The sequence below is a fragment of the Phaethon lepturus genome, unplaced genomic scaffold, assembly GCF_000687285.1.
Source record: "Phaethon lepturus isolate BGI_N335 unplaced genomic scaffold, ASM68728v1 scaffold12704, whole genome shotgun sequence".
Classification (NCBI taxonomy): Eukaryota; Metazoa; Chordata; class Aves; order Phaethontiformes; family Phaethontidae; genus Phaethon; species Phaethon lepturus.
The window spans coordinates 26,834-51,628 of record NW_010532719.1 but is presented as its reverse complement, the minus strand read 5'-3'; the positions used below and the strand labels follow the sequence as shown (position 1 = coordinate 51,628).

The window sequence follows — 24,795 nt, the reverse complement described above, 5'->3', positions numbered from 1 at the left end:
GTAACTTTAAATGAATCATTTTACTATCACAATTCTAGTGTCTCAATCAATATGTACTGTATCTTCTAATAAGATGACCTTCTTTATAGACTGACAGTGCAAGATGTGTTAGGGTTAAATGTAATTATTTATTAATTGTACCAAAACCAATTGATTTTACAGGAAACATTTCACACTTGACTGGATTAGACCATAGCTGCCCATACAAGTTCATTTTCATATAAGCCCCGTTTAATATAGTCTAACTATGAATAAACCTTGCAGACACTTTCACTTCTTTTATGTTAAATATTTAACATGGGAAGCCTGAATTACCAGAAACATTCTTCTCATTGTCACTTTTATTAACTAATAATTTGCCTAGTTATTTTGTGCATAATAGAAAAGAGGAATAACAGGATTCATGAGTAGTAGCTTGAAAAATACTTACAAAAGGTGAAGTATTAAAGTATATATAGACTGTTCCAATATAGTTTCTTAACAAGTGGAAAGGGTTTGGGGATTATGGGAAAGAATATTACTGCTCACCTCTTAAGTGAGAATGCCCATTCACATTTCACCAGGAGCCTAACCTTTATTTAAACAATCAGTTATCCAGCAGGGACCTGCTTAGGTCCTACTATACACTGTCAGACTCGGCAAGGTTCCTTGAAAATAAGCCAATAAGAGAAGCCATCACGCTCACTTTTAATACTACAAAGGACATTGTTATTCATAGTCCAGTAATTTTATGGCAAGAATAAACTTCTTGGAGGAAGAAAGAGTAACATATCTGAACATTATTTTCATTGGAATAATTTCAATTCCAACAAGATGAAAAAATAAGAGGACATGAAATTTTAAAAAAAACACTACATTTGGGACAAAAGGCAGAGAACATACATGACTGAATTGACTGTCTTGAAAGAATGACATTGAAGCATGCACAGAGTAACCCTGTAAGGGACTTTCAGGAGTTAACCAAGGTCAGCTAGTTATCTTAATAATTCTTTGCATATAGTGCTACATTTTATAGTCCAGAGATTTGGAGCCTGACATCTCATCAACCCTCTAAACTACTGTTATCTTCATTTTACAAGACAGGAAATAGAGGTACAGAGCTGAGAAAGCACGATTGTTTACATTGCCTGAGTGTACTGAGAGCTGCTCCACCTAATTTCCAGAAATACAGAGAGTCCCTATCTCTGTCTGAACCAAAGCAGAGATCTGCAGATGGTGCAGCTACCAAAATACAAGACTTATCTCTGCTCCTGCTGAGATTCTACAAGAAATCCCAATGTCCTGATCCCAACCCATTCCCCAACCACCAGTAGAGTCCCCCCTTCCAGAACTTCACAATTATAGCTCACTTATGGTTGTATTTCATCAATAAAAGTCAATTGACTTATGTTTCTAAGGTCATTTTACACCACTCTGGCAGCAGTAAAGGAGATTTAAATAGATATTACATTTTCATTCACTTTAGGGCTATTTTCGATTGCCTGAGTGGCATCAAGAGACCTGAGTGTAACTGAGAAACAGATTACAAGGTTTCACCTCAGCAGGGGCTAACCTCTGCCACCCTGGAGCTACACACTGGAATATTCATATATCTGAAAATCATAAACACTTACCTCTGAGAGCAAATTAGAGATGCAAATCTGGGACTGGACAGGAGAGGTAAGAGGGTTTCCTCTGTAGTCCCACCACCCTGCTGTGACTTTGCTTAGGGGAGATGGGTCAGGCTGATACCGTCCCAGCAGCCCCTCCCAGGGGGTTGGATACTCATCCCATGCCAGCCCAAATGCTAGCTGCATGACATAACCAGGAGATAAACTACTGCAAAGCCCGTATAGAGAACAAAATCTTTTTCTTTTTTTTTTTCCTTATAGATTCATTTGAAACTATAGCTATTGAAAGCTTAGCTATTTTGGAATTTTCAAGGCTTCAGAGTGGTCTGGGTCATTTGGTCAAATGCACATATTCGACCACATAGCATTAACTTTCTATCGTTCTGCCACAGGCTAGTGACTCACCAATATGCTTACTCATCACTTCCAGTGCTCCAGTGCCTGAATAACTCTTGAATAATTCAAACATTCCCATTTGTCTGGGATGATGATTGTCTGGAGTGAGTTTTCTGAGAGCCCTGCAAGGACTCAGGAGCCAGAGTCTTATTGAGAAGACTTAGGGCCTATGGCCCTAAAATCTTTACATGTTTTCAAAAAGTTCCCACACCATGTACCTTTTAACAGAAAATGGATTTACACCTCATGTTTTGGTCAGTGAACCTAAAAAACTTTGACATTTTCTGGCTTTAATATTCCAACGAACTGGCCATATTCCATTGAAAGAACCCAGTGAAGAGCAATAGATGTGCCAAGACAGGATGTGAAAGATAAAATGATAATATATTTCTGCACCAAGTGTTCTTGTACATTCATGGTATTTCTCATTCCCTTATCTTGAAGGCCTAATGGATCTCAGTGTGGAATAAATAGCAAGGAATTGCTATCGTACAGTCTTGCCAAATGAAAGTCAAAACACATTTTAAGCCCCAACAACATGATTATTCACACACTGAATAGGCAAGTGTAGCACTGAATGCCAAATAAAGGGACATAAACAAGAGTGATGACCATCTGCATGAACTGAATACCATGAAGTTGATAAAGTTGCAGACACAGAAATGAACTTAAATCAGTGCAGTATTCTATACTATTCTCACAAAAAAACTTAACACAGTTACGCTTTGGTAGCAAATCAAGAGTACTTACCATTCTTGGAGAGAATCACAGCCAAATATTCATGAAAGTAGGTATTGACGTACAGTAGAAGGCTTGGAGTATGTGCCGTAAGAAAGCTAAATGCAATATTTTCCTTGGACATGACAGCATCTGCATAAATGGCAGAGCTTGAGGTGCTTGCATTTTTTGTGACAGGATAAGGTTCTTGGAAAATATAGGTGATGGAAGTGCCGGCTTCAAATAACGCAGAAACCTCTGAAAGCATATATAAACCAAGGGAATAATTTCAGCTTCTGCATTTTCAGATCTCCCAGACAGGCATGGACATGAGCTGACTGCCTCAGAAGCAGAACACTGCAAAATGTCCCTGACCCACCTGATGTCACCATTCCTTAATTTGAACAAGCAGTGTGTCCTTCTTTACAGTCTATTTGTCTGGCACAGAGGACAGTGTATGGAGACAGGCCTCTAGATCCAATTATTTTAGTGCTGGAATCAAAGCTCCACAAGATGGAACAGGCCAAAATGTCTGTCAGCCAAATAAATTCTTGGTTCACCATCTTCTAACCGCTGACATGTAAGGCAACATTCTCTGTCTTTCCTCCACATTAAAGACAATATACTTGTCCTTTCCAGTCTCCTTTTTAAACAAAGTAATTATTAAAGCAACACACTGACCCAAAGACAGCCAGTAAGGGAAGCTGTCCTTGTAGCTCCAAAAAAAGAGAAATATCTACCTGTGCATGCTCAGATCCCGAGAAGTCACGCATGTGTTTTCAATAAACACAACATAGTGTGGCCATGAACTACACAGATGTGGTGACAGCAGGTTTTTTAATAATGTGAGGCACAGTAAAGTCAGGATGGTGATATCTTCAGCTACAGACTGACTGCAAGTACTTTCTCCAATAAAGCAGCTCCGGCGCTACAGCAGCATCTCCTTAACAGGACACTGTGGGGGTATTTGATACGCCTCTCGTGGCATCGGTGCCAAATCCTCAGCTCATGTAAGTGGGCATAGTTCCTTGGACTGCGGTACAACTAAGCCGATTTACACCAGCAGATGATGCGGCCCACTTAGCAAACCTGATGCGTTTGGGAGGTGAGGGGCAGCCGTGGAAATTAAAACACTCGTATTGCACCTTGCTGTTATTGAGCAGGAGTTTTGCTAGTTCTTTCATCTTCCAGAGAGCATGCTATCTAAATTGGATGTTCTTTATTTGTCCTTTTTCTGGTGTTGGCAACACCTATGAGCCACCAGAAAGTTTCAGTGAGGACACATTCACCAGAGACTGCACCATGCAAATCAGTTTTCTCCTGAATGCTTCATGCTTATTTTTAAAATCTCTTAATGTTTGGATGTGTTGTCACAGGAATGGCAAAAAAAAACAAACCATAAAAAGACCACCTCTTTTTATCACATCATTGCTCCAAAACTCTGTAAAAGAAAAGCTCTCAAAATTTTGTTAAGGTGAACAAAGTTACATGAGATTTAAAAACAAGCAAACTAAACATTCACACATGGTCAGACAACTGTTATGAAAAATTTCATCCCTATTTGTTAGTGTCTGGTCCAAGTTATATGCAATCAAATACAGGAATCATAGTGGGATATAGCTGGCAACTTTAATAGTACAGCTAACACCATTTTAATTTCTGAGGCCATCACTGAAGTCAACAAAAGGAGGTGTTATAGCCTGCTTAATGTAAACACTTAGTAATGCTGAAGGGACAGCTGATATTAGAATGTCTTCTTGTAACGTGGGGGACACCAAGCTGACGTGGGTGAAACTGTGCTGTAATTCAGAGACCACCTAAGGGCTTAGGATCAAAGCTGGCTGCCTACCTTCCTTGCAGAAAGGTCCTTCATAGGCTGAGTTGGTACAATCACAGGAGTAACCATTATATTTCTCCACACATTTTCCTCCATTATGGCACAGGTTACCATAACTGCTGCAATGTCCTGGACATCCAGGTTTAACACCAGCTGTCATTTTAGCTCTCTCTTCAAGGTCAAGTTTCTGTCCATTTAAATGTAGAGATCGAATGCATCCCAAAAAGCCCTTTTGTCTGGAAGCTGTTCCCCCTGAAAAAAAAGAGAAAAAAGGACATGCATTCATTGTTGAGTCTACACAGTAATGAAAGCCCTGAAGTCCAATCCAGAGGTACAAATATGAATCCATGAATTTTAAAAAATATTATCTATTATATATCAATGGATACAGTGGCAAAAGATGACAGAGAGACAGCCCCGGAAACGAAAGATCTCTATTTATCTTTTTGAAAGGACTAAAAAGCTCTATGTGACACTTTCTTGTTGCCATTCTTCTCTTTCCTGCCTTATCTACTGCCCTGTCTGGCATTTAAACTGCAAATTCATTTGGGAAAAAGATTAGCTTCTTTATCATATGTTGCATATCACCTAATACATGAGAAACCCAAACCTAAATTTTTTTTTTTCCTATTTGTTGCCATAGTACAGAGTATAAATAATACCCTAATCCTAACAGCAGGTGAGTTACACATGCTGATGAGTCCAGATAGCAGGGATGAATCATGTTCATCACCGGGCATGCTGGCTGAAGGGAAATGACCTAAGTCAGAATTTATGCATGACTGCCCAACCTGATGTTGCATGTGAATTGTTGTTGTAGGCAAGAAACATGAGTTCAGGTCACAGCTGAGTTATTTATTACACTAGTTAAACGTAATTGCCTTTCCTCCTGAAGACCAGAGGTCTATGGATCCACACACGAGTGCAGTTTCTACAAGCTAACCAGCTTTTTATCTGCCCAATGAAATTGCTAACAGTTTTATAATGAAGACACTTTTCCGTAAGAGGTGGTCTCTCAGAATTATAGAAGTGATGACAGTTAGAGTTCTTTGTGAAAATATCACAATTTTTCTTATTGTATGCTGTGTTTGGCAGTTGCCAATGCTTTGCTTTTGAAGATATGCAATTTTGATTGCTACTAAGAAATCTAATTCTGGTTCAGGATTTAACAGCATTTGTAGGCTCTGAAATGCTAGCTTTATTAGTGATTCTCCTTCAAAAGTAGTATGAAAGAAGTTATCTTTCCAAATAGAAGTTGGTTCTATATCAAAGTGCATGAGATAAGAGATTACATCTTTTGATAAGTCCTTGCAGAAGAGCATATTTTTTTTGTAAATTGTTTAATTAAAGCAAGACTTCTGCAAGCTAAGAGAATGAAGCAATGGTCTGAAAAGCAATCTCACCAAAACGCTATTGTTCTGCTATACCAGTCTAGCATATTTTTCTTTCTGGTACACTAATAGCAGAAATACTGAATTTGAATTAGAATAATTGAGCTATAGGAGAGTATATGCAAGACAGGTGTATTTCATGCAGATTTTATGATGACTTTCTCAGAAAAACAAATAGGTTCAAATTCCTCTTTAGCCCAATACTCTTTTCAGATGAGCAAATGTTAGCTCACTTATTTTAAAGGCCTGCTGAGCACAAGAATTGAGCCTTCTTCATTTGCTGCACTGTGCACACACAAACCTTTTCTTTAGAGATTTTGCTCCAAAACCAAACATACCATACAGATTTTTCAGTAATGTCCAAATACGTAGAAATGTGATTTCTCCCTTTAAGGTTACTGGTTACTGTCTTTTCTTTTACATGGGAGGTAACCACAAATATTACAAGGATAAAGGACAGTTTCCTTGCCTCTTCTCTCTGCACACATACAAATCCCAGCTGTAACATTTAAAGAATGAGTATGAACTATTGCTAACTATTGCACAGATGTCATGTTTATTGCACCACCCGTATTCTTATTGCTCTCTAAAGCACTTTGGAAAGCCATGTAAAATAAGTTTCTCACTCTTCTAATATCTGGAGAGTATAGAGCTTAACAGAGACCATCTATATGATCCTAGATCCACACAATATTGATTAAGCAAATCTGTTTATTATTTGGGCAGTTTTCTTCAATTGACTGATCTAATTTTCAAATACATTCCTGGGAAGCAGAGAAAAACTGAAAACAAACCAACAAACAAATCTCTTCCCCAAGTTAGGCTTTGCAGTTTCTTCCTACTCTTAATAGGCCTGTTGGACAGGACAATTTCATGGATGCGACCTAAGTATTTTGTTTAGGAAAACAGATTTTAGGATAAGCCTCATGACCATAAACACCAAGGTTAAGGGTTTTAATGTTGGCTTGAGTGGATGTGACAATCAAATGAGCCATGTTGCTTTCAGCAAGACATTTATGCATCTGAATTTTACTGAGAAGCCTTGGGGTAAGGAAGAGAGTCTGAGGGGAGGGGGCAAGAAGTTCACAAGTGAGCACTCATAGTGTAGCTTGGTGACACAGTTGGCTAAATCATTAACACTCTATCAATTAATTGAGGATTTGCTTTAAAAAGCAAAGGACTTTTTGTTGGTAAGAACTGGATTAGGGAGGCTGAAGCAGCGTGGATAAGTATTAGGAAATTTCTTGCTTTACATAACTGATACAAGGAAAAGGAAAGGGCATGTGAGTATAAGAATCGTAATTATTATTACTCAGGAGTAGGACAACTAGCTGTGATAATCCTCAGAAGACATAGAAGTCACACTTGTTAGTCTCAAACTGAAAGTTGTAGAAAGCAGTCAGCTTACACAACAAGTTAAGCATTAATTTTTCCTCCTGGCCTCCAAAATATCCCAAAGTGTCTGCAGATTCCTTTAAAAACAACAGTAAACGAAGTACACACCTTCTTTTTCTCACCTTCCTTTTCTCTGTCTCCCAAGGAAGTTTCTCAGATGTTGACCCTCTCTAGGGTATGTTGCATTGGACTGTCTACAGCAGACAGAGGGGATTCACCCAAGGATTCCTCACTGAAGATTATAAAGCAACCTAAACCAGTTAGATACCCAAGACCCACTAAAAGAAAGTGAAAAACGGTTCACTTTCCAAGCTTGCTTGATTTTGAGTGTACTGGTAATGAAAAGTCATTCCTCCCTTCCACTTTGCACACACAGGAAGCTATCTCGGAAGCCTGCCACATACTACATGTGTGCCAACGTTGGCCTTAAGCAGTCTTTCTGTCTTAATTATTCTAATTGCAACAAGTGTAGCCATAGCAAAACTCTCTCTGGTACTACATACATAAATTCAAAGGGCCATGTGAGTCAATTACAGATTAAACACAACAGCTAATCATACAAACATTATTTAATTAACACTTTTGTCTCTTACTGACTGTGCATAACTGTTTCTTTGTAACAGAGAGAAGTCGTAACTCTCAGTCAGATATTTATAGGAAGTGATGGAATAGAACAAGAATTGCCAATCTGAATTCTGTCACATTGTGTTGCTATGGAAGAGGAGATAAAAAGAGAGGGATTGGATTTGAACACCTCCATTTTGTCTCCCTTCCTCTGGTTTTACCTCCAGGCAGATCCAATAAGAAGGTAGACATTTTCTATAGTTTATTTTGAATGTCATGTGTAAGAATGCATCACTGCAGTGGAACCTAGGGAACATCAGGCAATAATTTCTTGCACATGCTGTGTAGCATGCTGGCCAGAGCAAAGGCTTGGGTCTGCTCCCCCAAGGGTAACATCCCCCCAAAGACAGACATGGAGGGCAGACATCATGTCAGCAAGATGCAAGAACAGCAAAGACCACTGAATCAAACACAAAACAGGGCAGTGAAAGGTGGCAAGGCAGAACTGAATGGAGAACAAGTGGTATGGAAAGCAATGACACCCAAATTCCAGCATTTCTGTAAATACAATGAATAGTATGAGTATTCTATATGAGTATGAGCATAGGGAAGAAGGAGCTGATTCTTAACTCTATCAATGCCTCTTATACAATACTGATGTATAAAAGAGACTTCGGAGTAAACAGAAATCACTATGTGAGTGCATCTTTCCTGGTTATGTAAAACTTGTGTGAGCTTCTCTACCTGCAATGTTGTACCAGCTGCAAAATGGAAGTATTTGTGGGTGCATTAGTGTGCAGATAATGAATTATGGCTACTTTATGCTTATTAAGGCCAGAAGTGAGTGAAGAACCTTTCTAGCCGATAGTAGTGTTAATCCAAACAATGTAATGTGAGTTCAAGCCCAGTAAGACGTGTCTAACATTCAGAGATACTCCACAGAAATGCCATTTAAGTAACCCATGGTTACACCTAAGTACATAGTACACATGAAAATTGATTTTTACCCTACCAATGACACAGACAGGCTTAAGTCCAGGAACATGCACAACTCAAAATTAGCATAGAGGCAATGTAAGTCATGGTGAGACTCCCAGATTCTGCTATAGTGTCTGAATATCTGGATTTCTCTGCTGGAATATGTAACCACAACATCCAAACACTGAACTTACTGTCATTGTATATCAGTTAGTATCCCTCTGAGACAACTCAAGTTCACTTTTGTCACAGTCTTCAGCACACAGCTTTGCATTAGTTCACAATCAGTCTTTTGTCCGTCTAAAAGGACTAGACAGTTGTTGCGATTTGTGGGGTTTTTTTGTTTGATTTCTTATGGAACAGAATATTTGCTCACATATGTGGTGTATTTCCTTCTCTGAATCCAGTCTTTTTAAATTCCTTGCCCAAATTTAAGAGAGACGATATTATGTTCTCCCATATTTCAAGAAAACTGGTAGTAGGGTAAATAAGAGAGAAACAGTGTCAAGGTCTCCACTCAATAAGACTGAAGTGTGAATTCTTCCCTTGCTAGGTATAAAAGAACCCATACACATAAAAGAGAAATCCTTCTCTGTGCTTAGTCATTGGAAAACCTTCAGCAAAAGCCTAAGTCTCCTAAAATACCTAAGTCAGTCAATCTGAAGATAAACTTCCAAGGAAAGTCAGGCCTTCTTAACTCCCATCCTTAAGAAGTATTTAAAGGCTGATTAACTTCCTCAGAACGTGTCAGTATCACTGGATCAGAAGTAAATGAAGCACAGCTCCACAACTGCCTACAACTGACTGTTTTGTTGCCATTGCTGGAGAAGGCTTCTTGTTTAACTTTCTTCACTATAAATCACAGAAAGTAAAAAGTCTGTTTGACAGGCCAACTTTTTAAAAAAAACCAACTAACCAATATATAAACCCAAGAGCTAAATTATTCTATTGCTTACAGCCCCAAATATATCTGATTCTTGGGTTAAGAAGGAAAAATCTGGCCAAAACTGAAGTAAATAACTCATAAAACAGGCAGAAACAGTTGACAAAGAATAAATTGGTCTGTTAGCAGAATTCCTTTAAAATTATGTTATATGCCAACTGCCCCTGTAGTCAAATTTTACAAATGTCCAAACTTATTTCAGATGTGTGATCTGCTGTATATAACTCCCTAAAGAAAAAGACCTTTCCTCCTGGGGAGGTCTAGAACTGCCTCACATATACTGTACATAGGCTGACGTCTCTCAAGCAACAGGAAAATAATAGTAGTTTGAAAGCTGCAGTGGGTCTCCATTCAAACATCATCATAATGCTACATGATACTAATATAGTTTCTTCATCCCAAAGGATCAATAAATCCTTCCAGAAGATAAATAAACTAAATTAAATTTTGACATTGAGCCTTATTTATGAGATTTACAAAATATTTGAATTAATTCTGGAGAAGAATCAAGGGGGAAAAAAGTTTATATCTTAATGACTAGCTACCTCCAGTGTGGAAAGTTCCATATTTAAATGGAGTGAAATAGGGAAATTCAATTAAAAATATTTGGAACATTTTTAAAATAGCAAATATGCCAGTTATATAGATTATTAATTAAGAATGTGCACACTAATTGTGGAAAGCTCTTAATCACTGTCAGTATGCAAAATGTTGCAGAAACAAGTTGTGGATTATAGGGTGAGTAGGGAGTAACATTATGTGCTGCTGCTTCTTTCCTTTTTACAATGCTGTTTATGCATTTATTTTTCAGATGGGATAAAATTCACTCTGCATGGTTGAAGCATTAAATCAGTTGCTTCCTTTTAGAGACTGGGATGAGATGTTCAGTAGAGACAAATTATGCCACACGTGTGTCTTGTTGGACTTGTGTCAGAATCAGAAGGCTGCCCAGGTTTCCATCTCTTCTGACTGCTCTTAGGAAAACTCAGGAAGTCACAGACAGTTTTGGCCTTCAATATGGTAGAGCTAAGGGCTGAAAAAGCACTCCTAAAAACATTAGGTTTTCTGTCCCTTTCGTCCAGGGTCCAGCAAAAGTGTGGATGGACAACTGAATGCAATCTATTTACTGCACTGAAAGTATTAATCTATTTACTCTACTGAAAGTGAGAAACTTTCACCTCTTGGTTGAGATAAAGTAACTATGTCCTAGAGTTTACTGTAAATATTAAGCACAATCAGAGAAAAATTTAGGTTAGAAGTCACTACTGGACTGGTCCAGCCTGTTCCTTAAAACACCGCTACATTCATAGGCAGACAAGGTACAGATTCATTTTCCAGCAAGACCAACAGGACATTGTCTGCACATCTGCTCAATCCCCAGCTTGTATGGCTGCAGGACTCTATCTGCTCCAGGTGCAGGGCTTTGCATTTGTCTTTGCTGACAAGTGTTCCTGTTGGCACATTTCTCTGTTGAGGACCTTGACTACCATGGATTTGCATGATGCAATTCATTGATTATGTCACACTAAAACCACCATGAAGTTCGTTAAGGTATCCTGTTTATTTTGCTGAGGCAGAGAAACAAGCTTATGAGGCAGATACTGATTTTTAGATGTGAGATGATAAGCAGCTGATGCATATGACATATCTGATAGACTTACGATAAAACCTCCATCTTTACTCCTTTAAAAAGAAAAAAAAAACAAATTTGCAAAAGTCTATGCAGTCATTAATTCGCAAAGTTTTCTAACTGGTAACAGTCCCTTGGCTAGATTTCTCTGATGTTTCTAAGGTGTCTAGCAGCCCAACCCCACTGCCTTCAGGCCTGGCCTACTGTAGAACATGTTCCTAGGATCATCTTAGCCTTTTGAGAAATATGTGATTAGCAGCATGCTTCACACCAGAAAACAGAAACCTCACACTGTGACAGGCTTAAGCCTCCCTTCTGCAAGTCCTGCAGTGAACTTTCCTCTGACTGAGTGTATGGGAGATAATTTTAGGTGTGAATCAACAGCTATTGGGGAAGGACACCTGGCCATTGACGTAGCTATATCTATTTATAAACAGATTCATTCATTATGTTCAGAGCCCAATAACTACTGCACACATACACTGTCAAAAGCTCAAATACCCAAAAATCTTAAATCTAAGGGTGTAGACACATAGGTAAACTTTATTAAAATGAATTGACAGATTGAGGTTTCCTATAGCATTTCAGCTAAGAGAATCCATTTTAAGGAAAGGATCAGTGATCACCTGAGCAGCCCTAATAAGAAGCAGGTTACAACCCACTCCATCGCTGAGCGGATTACTCAGAAAGACAACATTTGAATGTAGAAAAGGGAGAAGTCCCTTTGTAATCCCTGATTATATTATCAAACACAAGCTGGTCCCAATCTACATTTCATTTGCAAGGGAGATAGGGAAACAAACTGTATGCAAACAGAGATTTTTTTTTTTTTTATTCCCCCACCCACCGAAAGATCACTTTCAATTAATATAACTTATTTGCTTTGACCGTATTCATAGTTCTCTCACACATGCACTCTATGGCCAAATAAGGGTTTTGGTAGTCATGCTTGAAGGACCAGACTTTAAGACCATACTGTCATCAGGCTTTGCCCCAGAAACTTACATAAAGAATTTGTGCTTTTTACATTGCATCTAAAACGAGAGATCACATTTCCTACAGCAAATTACACAGCCAGTGCTGCACAAGAAGAAATACTATGCATTCTTTGGCAATAAATATGTTTCAAGCAACCTTAGACCCTAAAAATACCATCTAGTACAGTTAAACTATGGTTAGTGCTTTGAGTGTAAAGGCTGTAGTTTGGGTTTACTTTATGTTTCCTATGCAGGAGCGGAAGAAAAGGAAGGAGAATTTAGGTTACCACATGCAAGCTCAATGGTGAAACAATAGCAATACCGAAGTATGAACATAGATATATTGTACATAACTAGAGAAACCCTTACATTGTCCCTACCTACAAATAATTGGCTGTTGAGCTGCAAGCGGAAGTGCCCCTCAGCAGGTGCCTCCAGGACCTTCTTGGGGAGGCTGTCCACCTGGAGAGAAGTTTGCTTGAGATTCCTCTCTGCTCGGACGTAGTGCCACTGGTTGTCATTCAGGGGTGTGGGAGACTGCACAGTGACTTCTGTGGGGCCATTCCCAACATCTATGGAAAAGGTGATCTCTTTGGGGGCTGGAATAGATAAACATGTGAAGAGGAAGTGAAGGTCTGAATTAAATTGTGGTTTTGACATCAAGAAATCTTACATAAATATAGGGTCCATTAACTTTTATGTCAGGAAATAGTACAGCATCATTTACCTCCCATCTCCTACACAGCAGCTTATACATAAATCTCTGCCTGCAGCCTCAGTGTTTGATCTCTGCTGTGATTATGCTTGGCTGTGGGTACCCATCTTTTTTTTGCTGTAACAATTACAGTGCTCTAGAAGTAGCAGTTTATTCTCTTTTTGAAGTACAAGTACCAAGTGCTGTACAAAAACCACACAGTGGTAGCAAAAGATTTTGGACCAATAATGCTTAGATGGGAGAGAATATGAAGGAATTCTTTCTGACTAAATCTTTCAAAATGCATGTACTTATTACAATTACAGAACTTGGCTGCATATGGTAAGAGAGAATCCTACAAGCATTTGTTTGCCTGAATAAGCCTGACCCAGGAAGCAAGGAAAAACAGATGAGCAAAACTAGTTCATTGGTGACCCTAAACGAAAGAGGCATATGTAGCACATGTCGAGAGATAGTAAGGCTCCTAGAAACAGGATGATAATTGAAAAAGAACAGCCATATAAAGGGGTCCATCTTGCTCTTCTGGAGGCCTGAAAGGGGCCAGAACTTTTTAACATTTTTGCTACTGATTATTTTTCCTCTTCCTAAAATGCTAAATACCCCAGGAAGACCAAGAATCAGGTCCACAGACCACACAACCAGAAGGGTGTGGATTGAAAACTCATAAAAACCTGTTTTTTCAAGCCCAACAAATTGGATAGGTCTGGTTTGGGAAGCTGCTTCTTATATAGTTAAGATAGGAAACACTCCATAGGGATAGACAAAGATCTGTTCTGAGCCCCTGCATCTGCTACAAGGCCGTTTCCCTTCGAAGCAGCTGGTCTGTAGAGCTTCGCTGATACAAGGCCTTTAGGCTGCAAATTCCATCTGGCAGCAACAAATGCGACACGAAACTACTAAGAAGCCTAAGTTTAAAAGACAAGACTTTTCCCCAACTTTTAAATAACTAATTTCTCTAGGAGTATGGATTTAACACACATACAAAAGCTTTCACTAAACAATCATCTTAGTAGTTTACAGCATTTGTTGTATTCGATGCTGAAATGCTATTTTTATTTCTATATCCCTGAGAATGAAATGCAGTACACTGAAGTACAACCAAATTGGACTTTGATGTGCAATTAACAGTAAATCATACCTCATTACCTTGTGATAATGCACCATGACATTTACCATTGGTTTAATGAATCGAAGGGCCTTGGGGCCCTGTTTTATTAAATTTTATGTTGGGGTTGTTATAAGCATGTTATAAAATGCATAGCACTCAGTTTGTTTTTCCTAAGCTTGACAGAATTTGGAATACAGAAGTCGTATTTCATGTCAAAGCCACGGTACTCTTTTGTCACTAATAAATATTTGAAGTCATCAGAACAGGAGTGAGGCAAAACCTTACTAATTAAGTTCCCTGCTACTCTCCTTTATATACTGAGTAGCAGTTATACTGCAGACACTTACTAGATTTTGAAGTATTCAAGGCCCATCACAACTGTGACTGACATATCTTGCATCCTGTCCTTCACAGACTCTCACCTTGTAGCTGTATCATACATGTTGAGTTCCTCTGAAACACTAGGGCTGTATCAGACTGGGTATGTTGCTGATACAGAAATAAAAGTAACCATCAGAGTGGTTGTATTAAATTTTTCATCTTTCAACTAGGGTTACAGTCTATAGGTACATCTAACAAACGGCTTTTTCTCCAAAGAGCAAAATAAAAATTAAGTGTTGAATCAGTCTTGAAAAAGTAAATTCAGTCACCTGTTTGTTTAAGAAAGATAAAACTAGCCATAACAAGATTAAGTGTAATGACCAAGGCTATACAGGGAAACTCTGACAGGAGAGGTAGATAAGTCTAGATTAATGAGTCTTTATGTCTCCATCTTATTCTCTTCAAGCACCTCCAACCATCTCAAGACAGAAGAAAATATGCGCTTCCCACTTCCCTGCCCCTGGCAAATACACCAAGATTTCTTGGCAGTGAAACTTACAGCTTATTTCAACTCGTATGAAGTCTTTAATCCCAAGGTTTTCCAAGAATACCCCAGAGACGGCGGTAGTTTTGAAGAAGAAAGAGATATCTGCGCTGACCTCGGCATGGAAGGTGGGGAAGTGCAGGTAGGAGGCCTCCATGTTGAAGGACGCAGCGTTCCAGAACTGCCCTGCAAACACAACCCCCTTGTCTATAGTTAATTGGCACAGCACAGCAGCTACAAGCTGCACGTGGAAAGCCACCTTTCATTAGATAAATACGTTTTAAAAAAAAAAAACACAAAAAACAAGCAAAACGAAAGATGGAACATTCTGTACCTATGGAAATTGAGAAGAGCTGGTACTCACTGTCTCCATAGCAACGCAAAGGGCCGATTTTCCAAGCAGCCTCAGAATTTGATCTGTTTGTATCAGTGATCACTATCTGAGTTACAGGCAAATGGTCTTTGAAAGCAAGGAAGCCGGTATCATTTGTCCTGGATTGTAATAAGCAAACAGAAAGAGACAGATTAACCGCAGACAAAATCCCCAGCGTTCCTTATGCAAGGCAACATTTGAAAGACGCTTACTTCAAGATGAAAGGTCTTCTGCAGGGTTACCTAGAAGACTTGTGGCCGGTACGCAATGCTTAAGAAACGTACATGCCCATGTGTGCTCTAGGCTCGTCCATGACACCCACTGCTGAAGATGCTCTATTTGCACGCAGGACACTGTCTGGTATGGGCTGTAACCGTGTTTCAGCTGTGCAGGGTGACTGTGAAGCCGAGGCAGAGTGCTGCCATTCTGCCTGATGGGCATTAACGAAAACTGGGCTCTACTGGGTTTCCTCAGCAGGATGACTTCTATGTGGATCAGGTATAAGTCCAAGTTTGCATTTCTGTTAAGTTAGCTGGAGACAGATAACAGAGTTTATGCCGGTTTTAGGCTTTATCAGAGCAGGAGAAGGACACGCAATACCTGATCTAGCATGCTGTTAGCACAGGGCAGCCAGACAATACCTGATCCAGCTTCAAGACGGCTGGTACACGACTGACTCGGCACACTGCAAGGACAGTTGAATTGGTAGAGTGGGTTTGCACTATATCAGCCCTTTGCATTATGCGCCTGTGGAAATTTTGGATCAGCAACTAAAATACTGAAGGCTGATTTAATGCATTGTCAAAGTACAGTCTCTTGTTTGTATCAGCTGGGCTTATAATTCAGCTATGCCTAACCGACACACAGCTGCTCGAAAGGAAAAGAAAGAAAGAGCCCTAAAGGATCCATTCTTTGTATCTACTCTGAGCGTCCGGGCAAATTGTTGTCCCCAAAATCCAGCACGGTGTTTCATGGCAGCCCTCTGGTCCCGAAGCTGATTCAGTGGCTTTGACTCCGTCAGGGTATACAGTCGTGCATGCATCCCACTGTACTTCGTGAATGGAACCGAGTCCCTCAGGCCTCCAACTCTGACCTTACCAGAGCCAAACTACCCTCTCAAGGTACTTCTCTATCGATTGATTACAGAGAGGCGAGTGCTACCGTATCTTATCTCCGCAGTGACGTTTTTTCTTCTCCTAGCTCTTTTTCTCAGGGTTGAGGTCTGCTGTGCATCTGGGCACATAAGCCTGGCAGAGCGTCCTTCGTGGAGCTGAATCTCAATAGTTTTGGAGAAAAGGATCCCTATGTCTGCGTGGCCCAGCAATCTGCAGGCAGGGTCTGGACTCAACTCATCTGTCTGCTCAGAGGTGAAAGACTACATGCTGCACGTGGGGACAGCAGCAATGACTGGATCTAAAACGCCAATAATCCCAAACTTACACCCACTGCTCTTTCAGGCAGGTATGACACAAAGCCTCAGGAAACAGGCATCACTTTTCGAGCGATACCACTGCTGAAGAGTCTGACATCTCAGGAAGGATCCCAGACTACCTATATGCTGCTCATAATACCACCTTCCACAAATGTACCTCTCATTATAGTTCCAGCTGTGGGAAGGGGCACGGGACTTGAGCAAAGAAATAATAATCAGGATGAACACTGCGGCTGTGCTCTGACACAGCCTCGGATGTTTGCTTGGCTAAGTGCTCTACTCTGATTAATGTTAGAAAAAAGAGAAGGGGTATTTTGATCTTTTTAATAAAGGCTCCATACATATAATTTATTTTTCATTGTTTCTAATTGCATGCAGCATAGTTAATTGTCTCATAATTCCAAGGGGAAAAGGAGAGGTACCCTCTCTGACCCTAACATTTTTTTCTTGCTTCAGTGGGTGTCTGACATGGAGATAATTACCGACAAAGTGCAGCAAGGTGAAATTCCCAGGCATGAGTGCAGAGGGCTGCCTTCAGTGCAGACTCAGATGGAAAGATACCATGTATGAATCAAAAGTACATGGTCTCCAAATCTCTTCACGGAGGTCTGTCAGCAGCATACTTACATGGCTTATTGTATCAATCTTTGTAAGTTAGGGTAAATGCTCTCAACAGATTATGAAACAGTCATAACAAAAGTTGAACTATTTGAGTATTTCTTAGGAAGATAATGAAAGAAAGGCAGAAAGATGCACAGAAAGACAACCTAAAATATGCAATATACACATGAAGAACTAAGCTGGCATTCGCCTCTTAAAAATAAAATTTAAAAAATCACAAAATATTTAGGGAGGTCTCCTGCAAATTTATTGTAATTCAAAAAATAGTGCAGTCTTTTGACTAGCTATGATCAGCATTAAAATAAAAATCAGTATCTTCCTACAGCTACCACTGAAGATATCTACAAAAAAAATTAAATGGTGACATTTTGAAGATATCTATTCCACATCTCTGAGAAGTGCATTGCTTATTAGATATTCTGTTATATTGCATGAAGTTCTTTTATATCAAGTTTTATGACTCTTGAGTTTTTACTAGTTATATGCTAGTATAACAGAGAACTCCAGCAGCATAGCTCAACTGTGAGAAAGAAAAATATTCTACAACTAATAAAAATCTTCACTTTTATGTTAATGCCTTGAAAACTCAATCAAGTTCCTCTTCAACCTCAAACAGCACATTTTATGTATTTTGTTCTCTCACACACACAAAAAAGACTTGTGTAAGGATATGTATTCTCATACAAGCAGACACTGAAATAAAACCTATCAGAAAAACATTCTACCCTTCTGAGAATGTGTTAATGACAGGAACAACATACCTATTTTCGCAATTTATTATGAATATTTTATGGTAGGAAATCAAGTTTTCGGTGAAAATTCAACACCTAAGATGTTTCAGCTAAGAAAAGCAGAAAAGAAATTTGAAGACACTATGCAGGCCCTCATGGGAGCTGAAGTTTTGAGTGTCTTAAATTCCTGGTATTCTCTAAGTTGAACTTATTTCAGACTCCGTTTCTTACAAAGGGCCACAATTCCTCTTCTCTTTACGTGGTACACCATGGCAGCCTCTCAAATGTAGCGTATTATGCCTCAGAGAGGAGCAAGAGAACTTCATGTGCCTGTACAATAATTTCCTGGAGGCACTGCTGTGGCACTATAAAATACAAATATTCCAGGGTTTGGACAAAACATTTGGAGTTTTGCCTGAAGGGAGTTTGGGGATAACTTTTAACATACTATAGTTTCAAATAAAAAGTGCTACTTTCTGACAGAAAGCATCTGCGCTATGGTGTGCACATATGTGATTTTGCCTTTTAAACAAAGATAAAACCTTGTTAGATTAATTGTTTTTGTATTTGTTCCCAGAGCTAGTTTTTACTTACATGTATTTTAATTTAGCAGTTCACATACACGTAAACCCAGATCATATTTGGTTTTCCACAGCTGCTTGTCAGGTTAGCCAAAACCACTCTTTTATTTTCTCTTAGCAGTTTTCATACAGCACTCTGTGAGCACTTTGACGGAGCACGCCTTTTGTACCATGCTGCGATCCGCTTCTCAGTATTGAGAACTACGGGCAGATCCTGCCTGCAGGAGGGTCCTGGGAGGTGATGCTGTTTGGCCAGGAATGTAAGTTAAGCCCTGGTTTCACAAAAATCAAAGCAGGTTTTATCCCTTTCCTGAAAGAAGCCCTAGTACACGTAGAAAATGGTACAAATAAATTAATAAACTTGGGAAGTAGGCCACCTGCTTACCTGACTTGGCACTCAATTCGGCAAAAATTCAGCTGAAAAGCTGAATGGTTTTTCAGAGGGTGGAAAGCACCCTCAATGAACAGATGTTTCTCTGAGCTATTTGCATAAAGGGTAGTATTAATTTGTACTTCCCACAAGCAAAACCAAAATGAAACAAATCCAATAATACCCTTTAAATTAAATCACTGAAATATTCTTAGTTATGAGTATTAAATACAGTTGGATGTCATCTATTTATCCATGTCTGAAGATTAATGTCTGTATCTACCCAAAGGCCTTCCTCAATAAGCTATGAGGCACGTTATGCACCAAACAAATGCTCTATGTATTGGGGAGGGAGGAAAAGGAAAAAAAAAGAAGAAAAAAATGTCACTGCAAGTACAGCAATGCTAAAGTTGATAGTGCAGCCACTGGACACTTTAATATGTACAACAGGTATTCTTACCTGTAAATGACAAAAACCTATTTTGATGGTAACACTGTGAGACTATTTTTCTTCTTCCTGGCTACTAAGAAAAGCACGCTCAAAAAAATCTTACTCTGTTGTATCCTAATGGTGTAAACTATCATAAATTGGTAATCTCTAGGTAGCTGTTTCCATATTTTTTTCTAACAGATGGTAGAGCAGTGGTGCCATTAAATATAATTTCTTCTCATATGATCCCCTATCGGTACATTTTCTTCTTCTACATTAATGAAGACTGTGGTGGGGTCTGAGCCTCAGTAGCTCAGATATTCAGTACAGATTTTCATGAATACAGTACATTTGGGGAAAAGAATACTATCATCAGCAGATGTCAACGAACTGCATGAGGAATGGGCCAGTGAAACAGGCTTCCAAAGGAAAAAGTTTTGAGCCCTGTACAAGACATATCATTAACAATCCAAAGGAATACATTTTATCTGCTATCTTACCCACCTGCTGTATCCAAAAATGCATTACAGGGTACAGTAAGGTAGAGTCACGATAAAGAAAAACACAGAAGCAGAAGAGGACATACCCAATAGCTGAAGGCAAGATGCAGTGCCTCTGTTTTGCTGAATTAGAGAAGCACAGAGAAAGAGTTCGGTAACGATAGTAACGAACTGATTCCTGACACCTCGGGGCCTGCTACAGTCAGCTCTCTGTAGGCAGCTTTTCTAGTTAGTTGACAAATGGAGTCGCGAAGCCAGATATCCACGACAGCTCGATACAGGCCAGGTCTCCTCCGGCAGGGTTTCTCTGTGAGCTCACAAGGCTCTGCGGGGGGAACGCATTCGCGCGGGACAGTGGCTGAGCAAACCAAACTCGTCAAATCCGGGCTCGGCAGCGGCTGGGTTCCCTGCCCTGCTTACCTCAGCCCTCCCAGTTTTAGCATCCTGGCTCTGGCACAGCTTTGCACAAACATAGCTCCTCCAAAGAGGGCTTTATTCGCTTCCACAGGGCTTTGCTCCTCCTCGGCAAAGCTGGACATACTCAGGGTATCTGTGGGAGCCAAAGCGGGTCTGACAATAGCGATATTCCCCCCCACGAGCCCTTTTCACGTCCTGTGGTCTCCTTGCTGCTTGCAGTACCCAAAAGGCACTGTAAAGAGGTGAATGCATGTTACTTTGGAAATGGGAAGACTCAAAGGCTTAGCTCCCCAGTGAAGAAGGCTGTTCTGGAAGATAAAAGCAGATGATACTCTTACAGTTTGAATAATAAAACTGGAGAATAGAAATAAAAGATGGCCAATCGGCTTTTGTTTAGAAACAACACTGTCCGCCGCACTCTGCTGAGACGCCAGAACGTCCTGTACAAAATGACTTCCGGAGATGCTGGTTTTCTGTACTAAATAGAAAGCTGTAATGTTCTCCAAATTCACAAGGTTTCTAGGTGAATGCCGTCACTAAGATATAGGTTTGGTTTGGTGACTGGCTTCGATCAAGTGTTTGCATTTAGAGTGGAAAACGGATTCCCGACAGAGAGACCAAAGTAGCAAACGGGCTTCAGGACAGTCATGCACCACCGTGGCTGGAAAGAGGTCCTGCTGTTTAAGTGTAAGGATTGGTGAGCAGCAAGACTTTCATTTCCAAGGCAAGAGAATGTTGTTTGAGATTAAAACAACCTGTGAGAGGTATTTAAGGATCCAAAAGAGCTCTTGAATGGACTGAAGATAATACAACCCTGTCTGTATTTCAGAAACGCTTTATTCTTTAGATCAGTTTAACACCTTTCCCCAATAATACCTTGCATCAAGAATGCACCTTCTGTTTGAAATAGGGCATATCTTTTGAAAGACCATCGCTTTGAAGGTAAGTGCTTGAAGCTATGGCAAATCTGTCTCATCTATAAATAACTTGTCCCAACAGTTAACCATTCTCAGTGTTGGGGAAGGGGAAGAGAGAGAAAGAAAACATTTTCTGGACTAGATTTAGTTTCAGCTTGCAGCCACTGGATTTGTATTAAAGTTGCCACCCACTAGCAAGCGCTTTCAACAGTCAGGAATCTCTCCTTTTCTGGAAGCATGCATAAACTAGAGTCAAGTCATATTTAACATCTTTCCAGATCGCTTGCTTCGGTCGGGGTGGCAACTTGTCCCTCTGCTCCTTCAGCAGGTTTTCTCTCATTCTCCAGCAAATACCATAAAGACACTCCACTATTCTGCAGTGACTGAATTAGCTGTCATCATACTGCAGAGTTTGGAAGTATGGTGAGAAGCTGGATGGAAAAAGATACTTTTCACTAGAATGTGTTAATTAAAAAAAAGGTGAAAAATACAAAAACCTTTCCCATGTAGTATGCATCCAATTATATTTCTGTTCATCTGGCCAGCATAACTCCAAGGGGACTAACTTGAAGAGCCCAGAGATAGCAGCTGGTGCAGGTGTCTGCTTAGATATCATTCAAAAGTCAGCATGCCTAGAAGCACATACTGTGTTTTGCTAAACACCTGGCTCAGGACTTTTTTCAGGTCTGTTTTCTCTTGTTTTTTTTTTTTTTTTTTTTTTTTTGGCTGCTCTAAGAAAGTAGTAGCTGCTTCTGCACCCAAGACTTAGCCTAGGGAAACCAAATCAAAGCAAAATCCTAAGCCTGTCTCCTCTTCAGAAGGACGCTCCAGCTATTCTGGTGAGGTCCCACCTTGGAGCTGCAGTGAGTAGCCTGATTTATCTAAAAGGAATGAAAATGATTTTCTGGTTTTCCACTCTGCAGCACCCATTTTATTTCATGCTACGGCAAATAAATGCATCTACTGCTGTCTTGCTCCTTCCAGTATAATGTATATAGCAGGTTAAAGTCACAGTTCAGATCTCAGCAGATTTCAGATTCAAATGCTCATTATATATCAGGGGGTCAGTGTTCTAGCAGAGAAACACAAAAGTAATCTTCAAGAGGCATGAAATTTCTTATGTTTTGAAACTCTTTGTAAAGGTCAGGGGGCTTTAGCTTCTAAAAAGGCAACCTACAATTTAGAATACCACCGAAGTCCAAATTTCAAATGGATTAAAAACCAAAACAAAACAGCTGAACCCCTAAACCAACAAAACACAGGCTGTTTAGCTGAAGAAACTTCTATGCATATCCTGTTATTATAATGAAATTAGGAGAAACAAGTAGCTCTGTGAGCTGCCAATCTAATGAAGCATGATTTCCAACATCTCTCTCCCACGAGGGTTTTCCAAAATCTAATAAAAGTGTAAGCTTCCTTAACTTCCTTCTTGTAGGTTTTAATTGGCTTTTTCCCCTCAGCCTAGCATAAATTTTCATAGAATGTGTAATTTCTAATACTTTTGAGATTTCTGCTTCTCTGCTAGAGAGGTTTGAAATGTGTCTGTTTTTTAAAAATCACTGGGTTCACATATGGAAAAATGGAGTAACCCACAGAGTAACTCGCTTAGGTCTCATTTCTTTAGGAGACTCAGATGAAGCATCATAAAACTGCATTTAGCTTTCACCTTGCATTGGTTTGTACAATCTGGTGGTGCACTGTCCTGCAGCCTCAGACTACCACCCCAGTGGTCGGCCAGCATAACACACCCTTCTCTGCTGGAGTAGCAGCTCACCGAAAAGTGAAATGTGGATTATGAACAGAGCCAAGCGCCAGTAAAAACAGATGCTTTCGATGCTCATGTGCAAACCTCACCAAAGTGCTTCTGATAACCAAGCATTAAAGAAAAAATAGATTAACATGCACAGCCATGCCTTTCTATGCCAATCTATCAAATCACATTCATAAACCAACATTTACATAAAGATCTTTCCTAAGAAATCCCCTTACAGCTATGATTTTTGAAAGTGAATAGTGACCCTAAGGATATAAAGGGTCCGAGTGAATAATCACACTGTCTGGAAACTGAGCAACCAAAAAACCCCAACAGTTACAGTGAACAAGTCATTTCTGATCCCCCCCGACCACTTTCCACTCACTCTCTTTTAAGTCAAGGTTTCACAGGGATAAGTTAGACATTATTTTAAACACAGTAGCCTATTACAGCAAGACATTTCTTGTCTACTTACATTATTTGTAATTCCTGAACTACTCAAGGTTAAAATATCTTTTTTGTTTAGAGGAAGGGCAGCAGCTCCTATCAGTGAGTGGTCCAGAAAGAAGAGAGGGTGAAGCAGAGATTTCACATGTATTTTCAGTGTTTCAAACTGTGCTTTCAACAACACTCATCTGACATTTCTGTTCCCTCCAATACAAGTACAGAATTAACTGGAGAGTTCACCAACTAGCTATCTGCTACTGGAAAGTCTGTGAATATGCAGAGAATGGGAGAAGGTTGTGAGGTGGCCTTCAAAAATTCACTTGGCATCAAGGCACAACAAAGGTCTGAACCCACGAAAAGGCTTTGAATGTTCATGCCGTAAGTCTAAAACTGCCTATGGAGACTGAACAAAGACCTGCAGAAGGCAAAGGAAGTCTTTCCATTGACTTTAAAAAGCTTGGGACCCAATACAAAAGAAAGTTAAGGCACATATAGATATACCGTTTCATAAGAAAAATACAAGTCTTTTTGATAGCACAGATTTCTTTTTCAGCTGCCTGTACCTGAATTTTGCTGTCTACACCTTCTGCTCTGATGTATACCCATGCACAAACCTCCTAGAGCCTTGATTCATGCAATGATCCAATTGAACCAATGGAAATTTTTAAACAAAGAAAACGACTGGATTTGGCATTCCACAACAAAGACTTGTGGAAGAAAACCCATCCCAGCAACTGCTTCATACAGATACCTTGCCTTTGGTTCAAATAAAAAATTTAAGAAGAAATCAGAAGTCCAAATTCTAGTTTGACTTTTAATTCCCATTTGATCATACTCAAGCTGTTCAACCTTCCTCAGCTGTGAATCAGGAAAAGATTTGATCCTTCTTGCCCTACTTCCTATCCCCAGCTATCACACAGACACTACTATACAAATGTTAAAATTATTACCATTCTTCTCTATCTGCGTCACAGTTGCAAAAATATCTCATATCCAGACAACTTTCTTCCAGTCCACATGCACACTGTTGGATGCCCGGAAGAGATCCTCCCCAGTAAAGATGCTTTTCATTGGCACGGCCAACCCACCAAGCAAAT

At 39.7% G+C, this 24,795-nt stretch overlaps 1 protein-coding gene across 1 annotated transcript in view; it reads right to left on the bottom strand.

Annotated features, from left to right (window-relative positions):
- The window catches only part of LOC104619151 (contactin-associated protein-like 5), a gene marked incomplete at its 5' end in the record, with an annotated part of 56,627 nt that extends 31,839 nt beyond the window's left edge, over positions 1-24,788 (bottom strand). Inside the window, 6 exons of the mRNA XM_010284937.1 lie at positions 2,757-2,981; positions 4,573-4,812; positions 12,819-13,037; positions 15,142-15,312; positions 15,491-15,618; positions 24,649-24,788. Coding sequence (XP_010283239.1) covers positions 2,757-2,981; positions 4,573-4,812; positions 12,819-13,037; positions 15,142-15,312; positions 15,491-15,618; positions 24,649-24,788 — 1,123 coding nt within the window. The remainder of the gene's footprint in view (positions 1-2,756; positions 2,982-4,572; positions 4,813-12,818; positions 13,038-15,141; positions 15,313-15,490; positions 15,619-24,648) is intronic.
- Positions 24,789-24,795: the final 7 nt, after the last annotated feature.